Below are 8,623 nucleotides of genomic sequence, written 5' to 3' on the forward strand. Positions count from 1 at the left end.
AGAAATGGCCACATTTAATGCTAAGGAGTTTGTGCAGCAGGGAGAGATATCCCATGATACAAACATACGAACACGAATTATGAGAAGTAGGCCATTCGACCCCTCTAGCCTGCTCCGCCTTTCAAGAAGATCATGGCTGATGTGTGTGTGTCTGGAATTCCACACTCCCATCTACCCACGATAACCTTTGATTCCCTTGCCTAACAAGAATCTATCTACCCCCACCTTAAAATTATTCAATGACCCTGCCTCCACCACCTTCTGAGGTAGAGTGCTCCAAAGTCGCACAACCCTCAGAGAAAAAATTTCTCCTCATCTCTGTCTTAAAAGGGCAATCCAAATTTTAAAATGGTGCCCCCTCGTTATGGACTCACCCACAAGAGGAAACATCCTTTCCACATCCACCTTGTCAAGACCATTCTTGATCTTATGTACTTCAATCAAGTCTCCACTCACTCTTCTAAACTCCAGTGAAAACAAGCCCAGTCTGTCCAACTTTTACTCAAAAGACAACCCGCTCATTCCAGGTATCAATCTAGTAAACCTCCTCTGAACCACCTCCAACGCATTCATATCTTTATTCATTCCACATGATGCCATCACAGTAACCTCTCAAAAGTCTTTAATCAATATAATTTCAGTATTAGTTTTTTTAAAAAAAACAATCCGAGCTGTTTTCATTCTTTTGCAGCCATAGTACAGAAAAATAGCAGCATACGGCTAGATAGTGGAACCTCCATTATCTATCATAATGAAGAACACCCACTCTGGTCAATAATGGAGGTTCCACTGTCCAGCCATAAGCTCTAGATAATCAAGAGGCCTACTAAATTAACTTCAATATACTTCTATGTTGTAAATCGTATGATTTTTGAAAAGGATGATGATCCCACCTTTAATGGGGAGCTGAAAGCTTCCCAATCACTCTGTGAGTTTATCCAGTGAAGAGCTGACTCATACAAACCAGGAATGTCCCAGGCTTGATCCCCAGTCCAGATGAGTTAGCTGATCTCAGCTGGATTGCAATCGGGGATTTGCTATTGACTTTGGACCCCTGATTAAAGGAGCAGAAAATTGTCCAGGTTTCCCTAATCATTATGCATTAACATCTGCTAGAAAGGCAACTGTGTGAAAAGGAGCAGGCTACTATGTGATCCCCTATGTTTGAATAGCCTGCCAGCAATCACTGCCTCAGAAAATACTTGAAAAATGACTATTGGGCAAGATTCTAGATTGGGCAAACTGGTAAAGAAAAAGTTAACTAAACCCCATCAGTCCCATCCAGAATTGTCGTCTGTCTTATTGAACTGCACAGCGTTATCAACATTTGCAATTTCATGAACAATTTATTGATTTAACAATATTATTTTAATGGCCAAATTACACAGAGATAGAAGGAAGAGAGATAACAAGAAAGATGTTTATTTTTATTTTCCCCACCTATCGCCATGAATGGTGTATGAAAATACAACAATGTAAAATCAATAAACTGCTAATGCAACATTGATATTCTATTTTCTCTCAAACTCTTTGAAAAATACTTTTATTAAAGTTGTTACTGTTTTAAAGAGGCAATTGTGAACTGGAGATGCAACAACTGAATTGAAGTCAAGGCACAATGTTATCAGTCTTGTGGAATAATATATACAAGAGCTTCATTTGTGTGATATCTTCAGTAATGTTAACAATTTTACTTTTTATTTCAGTGAATTGAAGAAATTGCTACTAAGCAACTAATCTCAATGCAAGCAAAGCCTGTCTTAATTAGATGCCAGAAAGAATGGCTTCATAACCTGAGGAATCTTAAGAATTCACCTACAGGGACATGAAACCAACTGCATGTTTTATTGTAGTATTAACCCTGCAGTAGTCACTTTCTCAGTCCTAGAGCTGGCACAACATGTATCTTAACGAGGACTTTTATTTTTCTTTTAGACAGTAAAAAGAAAAAAAACTATACTTCAGCAGTATAGTGTTTAAATTTACTGAAGTATGTACTTTTCCCCTAAAGGAAAAGTTTTATCTTGCAGCTGCTCCACTGACCTTGTATTTAAAGGCATCACCTTACATAATACTAAACCATGCAGATCAAAAGGTGCACATTCTGATTTACCCACCTTCGCCAGCCCACGCTTTTTGCAGTGTTAGCTTCTCTCAGCTGAAGCAACATTTGGGGCATGATAATTGACCTCAGCGCTCCTGGGCTGAGGATTCTGATCCTGAACCTGACTGAGCTATTGACTTCTGCTGGGAAATGCACTTGTGTGGCAGTTACAGAGGCAAGAACAAGATCGGACTTGACTGGATTCTCCCTATGGTTATATAGCCTGCTGACACACGTTATCCAGCCTCACCCATGAAGACTTGGAAAAGGTGCATGATAGCTCCTGCCACCTGTAGGACTGTATTCCACTAAGAGTGGCTTCAAAAAAGAGTTAAAAGATATAATTTACCCTCCCCAATTGGAATGGTTGTGACTTAGAATGCTTTTTCTATCATTATGTTAGACTGTGTCTGTAAGATATGCTTCAGATGAGTTATTACAGCCAGTAAAGTCTTAAAAATGCAATTGTATGAGCAGCAGTTGAATTGGAGTCAAGACAAAATGTTACCACTCCTGGGAATTATTTATCCAAGAGCCTTATTTGTGTAATATCTTCAATAATGTTAACAATTTTACTTTTTTATTTCAGTGAATTAAACAAATTGCGACTAAGCAACTAATATCATTGCAAGTAGGCCTGTCTTAATTAAATACAAAACAAGAATTGCTTCATAACCATAGGAGTCTTTGGAGGTAGAAATTTGTACCTGTTTCACAGGGATCAACTTCCTACGGATGCCAGAAAGACACACGACCTCATGTTTGGTCAGGCTATTTTTTTCAAGCATTCCTAGCAACCACCTAAAACAGGCATTTAGGGCCCTTGCATTTGGAGCTCATATATAGCTAGCCTGCTATAATTTTCTCTTTAATTTTTAGTAGTTTTAATTTGGACATTTTTAGGGTAAATTTTGTGAGGCAAAGTTCAAAGGGGATACCGTTTGGAGAATGGAACAGAGGTCAGCGCATTCAGTACAGGGAAGTCCCAATGTCCTGGCAATGAATTTTAATGACTGGAAAATCAGGACCACCTTAAATCAAGCGCACTGACTTCTGCACCCAATCTACATTCCTGTTGAACTCTTCTCTGTGCGTAAGTGGTTACTCACTAAATTTATCCTTTCATGACTTACATTTTAGATTGAAATATTAACTTGATAAAAGGACTATGGAAAATATAAAGGAACCCTTACATTTAAATTATTTTAGTTATATCAAAAACATAAGTGTGGACATAATCAAGTTTTTTTTTTTGTCTTTTGTTTGGGACTTAATCCAGTGTTGCTGTCACCAGTGAAAAATCCTGGCTTGAAACTGAATCCTACTTTGCAGATATGTTTGCCAAGCCTTGGTGATGCACATCTGATACCTCACTCCTTCAAAAACTAATTTTGTGTACTCTGGGTTACTTCAAACACTGACCTTTTGATGTATTTGCTTTCTGTAACCTAATGTTATAGTACTTTGGTACTATTGCTTGTTACAACCAAGGCAGGAGGAGTGCACTATCTTTTCTAGTTCCACTTCTCCACAGGTCGTGACATATATTTAAATGTCTACCCAGTTACCAATACAGTCAATCATCTACTCTTTATCCCTGAATAAAATACACCAACCCGGTTTCTTTATTAAACAACAAAATTATTAGTTTATTATAAAACAAGACTTATCTCGGCACAGCGGTTAACACCGCAGCCTCACAGCTCCAGCGACCCGGGTTCAATTCTGGGTACTGCCTGTGCGGAGTTTGCAAGTTCTCCCTGTAACCACGTGGGTTTTCACCGGATGTTCCGGTTTCCTCCCACAGCCAAAGACTTGCAGGCTGATGGGTAAATTGGCCATTATAAATTGCCCCTAGTATAGGTAGGTGGTAGGGGAATTGAGGGAAAGTGGAGATGTGGTAGGATAATGGGATTAATATAAATGGGTGGTTGATGGTCGGCACAGACTCGGTGGGCCAAAGGGCCTGTTTCAGTGCTGTATCTCTAAATAAATAAATAATCCAGTAGCAAAGCATTAACACACATATTGAAATGTGAAAGTTCCCTTTTTACTTTAGCCCCTCACACACATGCACACAACACACACCGTTTAACTGAAAAGGAGATTTTCTCTGCAGAGCTCTTTTATAAAAAAAAAAGGGGGGAAAAAAAGAATACTTTGGCCAAATGCTTATTAAGTCTTGAAGAAAATGGATGAGATCTGTTGTGTCCCAAAATGGCATACAATCTGGCAGCCGAGTACACATAGACAGGTCACTGGGATCTTTTCTGGAGCAGTTCTTTTCAGGCAGCATCGAGAATTAATCTTCCAGGAGCTCCTCAGGAGACGTGCAGCATTTCACAGAGACAAGAGGAAGGAGGCAATCTGGGTGTTTGTTTCTTGGCGCGTTGATCTCCAACTGCTTTCAAACACAGTCCACACCCCAACTGAACTAAAACAATATCTCAGCAGTGAAACCAAACAGCAAGTCATAACCTCCTGACCCTCATAAATCATGACATGTTACTTCTCTGTAAACATCACCCCCAAGACACCAAGATTTCTGTTGTTTATTAAACTTAAGGCATGTGACTTCCAGTAAAGGTTGTTTTCAAACAAGACCTCAAGTGTCCTTCTGGCGACCTCTTTTTTTAAAAAAAAGTTCAACATCTATGGAATTACTTCAGTTCTCCAATTAATCCGTCTCCACAATTCTAACACACGGATCCTCATTTATTTTTAAATAGAAACACCTTCATAACACGCTGTATACCTTTTACAACAGTGCCTGAGAAACCTTATAAAAAAAAATGTTAATGAGGAAAATTGGAGTGTTTCATATATTTTACCCCAAAATTACTCACTCGAATGCAGTAATGTCATTTCATAAATCAGGAGACAAACTCTTAAACAAGTGATTTGACATAAAAATCATGAGTTGCTTTTATTTCAAACATAAAGCAATTTAGATTAACAGTTGGTTTATAAACCTCATGAGTGGCTTATTTAATCTAACAGGTCATATGAAGTGACACCGAGCCCAGCAATTTACCTACAGTTATAAAAGCAGACCCAGATTGTGGTGCTCAAAGATTCTGATCTCCACACGCCCCTTTTCCCCATTTTCTTCCTGCTTCCATTCCAAATTATGACTGATTTATCGAGTTCTATGCTTTTATATTTGTTAGCTCTGTAGTTTTGGTCATCGGAGAGTGAACTCTGCATTAGTTCTCTAGGTTAACATTGCTGAATCTGTCGCCTTTATTCTAACAGCTGATTTGTAGACTCAGATTTTCGTGAGCCCATGAGTTTATTGCTGGGATACAGTAATAGATTTTGTATTGTAATCTCAGGAAGCCAAGGTGTCACTCTCCTAACATGAGAACTGAAAAAGCACCAAATATAAAAGCACATTTAGTTGTAAATGGAGACTTGATGATAGCATCAAGACTCAGAACAAACTAGATCTCCAGTGCTATTGGGTCTCCAGACTTTGGATCACTTATATGAAAATAACAAAGGCACTCAATCCTTGTCAATATAAACCATCCTAGTAACAGAAAGCCATATAAACAGATAGAAATAACATTGGCATGACCATGCTTTAGCATTTAATCACCTGAGCACTAAAATAATTATTTTCCTTGTGTTTAAATGAATATTTTGGTAGGAAAATCGTTCAGTAGTTTACCATTTAAATTATAGAAGTGGATTCAACTTAAATGAACTTCATCATAAAAAAAATTATACATCAATCTATATTGCAAAATATGTTCTATTACATATGCTCTTAATGTCATATTGTGCATACTTTATACAAAATTTGGGTGTCAGAAAATTTATAAACTATTCATTAATTGTAATGCTACAATTGTTTTATACAATTAGCGTGTGCTGTGCCTTTAACAATGATGGGCTACTTACCTCTTTAAAAGTGATGAGTGCTGTTTTGTTGGAAGCGGTCAGTGACTGAGTGCATTTTAAAAATAAAGTCAGCAGCAGCTTCAGGGCCTTGCAAACTGCTCTCTATAACTAAGTTGCCAGTCAGCAGACAGAGTGACTCTCCTGGTCAGCAACCTGGGCCTGACTCATCTCCCCAAGCAACAATCGCAAGGAAACCCTGAAAAAATGCAGAGTGGAAACTACCAACTTGTTTTCATTTCAGTTCTAACCCGGTGTAAAGGTACAGAGATTACGATGGAGTCAGTCAAATGGATCAAGGATTTAACAATTGCTAACAGCTTTAACAGGTACTCTGAATTTTCAATTTAAAGTGGTGCCTCCAGAAGTTAAATAAATATTTTCCAAGAAGTCTCCTATCTGAAAGCAATTATTCATATTTGGCTGAGTAGAAAACATGTTCCCCAAGGATGTAGCAGCTTGCAAAACATCCCAAGACCCTCAGAGCCCTTTCAAGATTACGAGGGAGGCTTAATTTCGCTGAGAAATCACATCGCGTGATAAAATCATAAAGGTTGGCACATCTGGGAGCAAAAGGGTTGTCTTATATGGAGAGATTAAGTAGAATGAGCCGATGGAGTTTAGAAGAATGAGAGATGATTTTGTTGAAATGCTAAAATTCTTAGAGGGCTTGACAGGGTAGATGCTGAGAGGCTGTTTCCCCTGTCTGGAGAGTCTAGAACTAGGGATTATAATCTCAGGATAAGAGGTCGACCATTTAGGACTGAGGTGGGAAATTTCTTCCCTCCGAGGATTTTGAATCTTTGGAATTCTCTACTGCAGAGAACTGTGGCTGCTTAGTCATTAAGAATATTCAAGACAGAATTGGATAGATTTTTGAGTACCAAGGGAATCATGGGTGATAGGGTGGGAAAGTGGAGTTGATGTAGAAGATCAGCCATGATCTTACTGAATAGTGGAGCAAGCTCGAAGAGCAGTGTGGCCTGCTCCTATTTCGTACATTTTTGATGAGTTATTGGTGTAAAAATCAGGTTACAGCATTGGCATTAGTGGATTCTGGGGGAAGACCCATTTCCTCTGGGTTTCTGCCCTGTAATTGCAGCTGTCGCTCACAACTCAGTCTGAGGCCTTCTATGTCTGCGCTCTTCAATATTGCTGGGAGTTTATTACTTCCCTTATCCTCGCCATCTCTTGTGGCCTTTCTGTACCCCTCATCACTTCCTTGTTTCAGTTTCTATTTGTGTCCCTTTCCTCTCCTTATTTCCCTTAACCATCCCTGGAAAAAAGGTCACAAGTTCACCTAATTCCAAGCATAACCAGAATTACTAGATGAAAAAAAACAGGCTGATCTAGTTTGCATTCTTCCATTCTGATAGTCACATGATTCAATGATAATGGAGTTGTTGACTAATCACAATCTCTATCAATGGGCTGGATTTTACATCAGGCGAATGGGAGCTGGCCACTGACGTAAAGTTTGGTGGCGAACCCGCTTCCACCTAGCATGGGGATCCGTCCCGTATTTTACAGGTCCCCAGGCTTTAATTGTTTTGAGGCGGAACTTCCACCCGCTTGAGGGAGGAAGACCCGCCTCATTGAGTGGCCAGCCAATCATCGGGCCAGCAGCTCTTAGTCCCAGCAGCGCCACTGGGAGTGCTGGCCACTGCTGGGACTGCAGTCCAGCCAAGGACATGGAGCCAGGACTGCAGATAAGTTTGGGTTGCCTCGCCGGGGGTAATCAGTCATGCCCCGGCGAGGCAAGGGTGGTTGTTTGGGGGGGCGTCTTGGGTCCTGGGGATGGTTAGGGAAGCAGGGGCATCCCTTAATCGGGCACCCTAGGAGCGCTGAACTTTCACCGGGCGGCCTTTCCCTTGTCATGGGTAAAATCCCCATAGAAGCAGGCGAAGGCCCTTAAGTGGCCATTAAGTGGGGCAGAGGTGGAAGTTGGTCAGGAAAGCCTCCCGCTCCATTTTATGCCGTGTCCCCCTCCACCATCTAGCTAGCTGGGGTGGCGTAAAATTCTGGCCAATGAGTCTACAACAGAACCAGACATGAGGTGAGAAAAAACCCCAATGGTGGAGAGCTTTGAAACCATAGAAATAAAATAAACAGCAATGGCATTGCAACCAGGGCAACCTAGAAAAAAATAAGAGGTATATGTATAGCCAAAATCAGCTGATATGGGCGGGAAAAATGTACCCAACATCGCCCTCATCCTGATGACTACCTTCGTGTGCGGCTGCATTAAGCTGTGTGTAGACCTCCAGTACGCAAACTCCAAGTGTCACTACGTGCTGAGGTTCTATCTGTCCCCGGTGTTGCGAAGGATGGGCCTGGTCACATTGCCGTGGAACGCTCCATCCAGTTGGACTGTGCTGTACCACCTATCCTTCGTGGAAAAGTTTCTGCGGAAAAACACCTTTGACCACCAATCCATCAGGCAGTGGTCTGCACGGAATGTCCTCAAGGCCCTATGGGAAAAGGAGATGGTGGATCCTGTTGGATGGTTCCCCGAGCAGACCGCCAAAGTCGTTTGGCGGAATGCCTCATCACCAGAACTTTCAAACAAGCACCAAGGTGTAGCTTGGCTGGTGGTGAGAAGAGCCCTCCCCATCA

At 40.8% G+C, this 8,623-nt stretch overlaps 1 protein-coding gene across 2 annotated transcripts in view; it reads left to right on the forward strand.

The window, feature by feature from the left end:
* Positions 1–4,722, forward strand: part of lrrc74b (leucine rich repeat containing 74B) — a 56,956-nt gene extending 52,234 nt beyond the window's left edge. Inside the window, exon 14 of one of the 2 annotated variants that reach the window (XM_068054697.1) lies at positions 1,707–4,719. In XM_068054697.1, coding sequence (XP_067910798.1) covers positions 1,707–1,737 — 31 coding nt within the window. In that variant the 3' untranslated portion in view covers positions 1,738–4,719. Of the gene's footprint in view, positions 1–1,706 lie in introns of both variants that reach the window. The other variant, XM_068054698.1, reaches the window with a different exon arrangement.
* Positions 4,723–8,623: the final 3,901 nt, after the last annotated feature.

This window comes from Heterodontus francisci, chromosome 23 (genome assembly GCF_036365525.1).
Source record: "Heterodontus francisci isolate sHetFra1 chromosome 23, sHetFra1.hap1, whole genome shotgun sequence".
Classification (NCBI taxonomy): Eukaryota; Metazoa; Chordata; class Chondrichthyes; order Heterodontiformes; family Heterodontidae; genus Heterodontus; species Heterodontus francisci.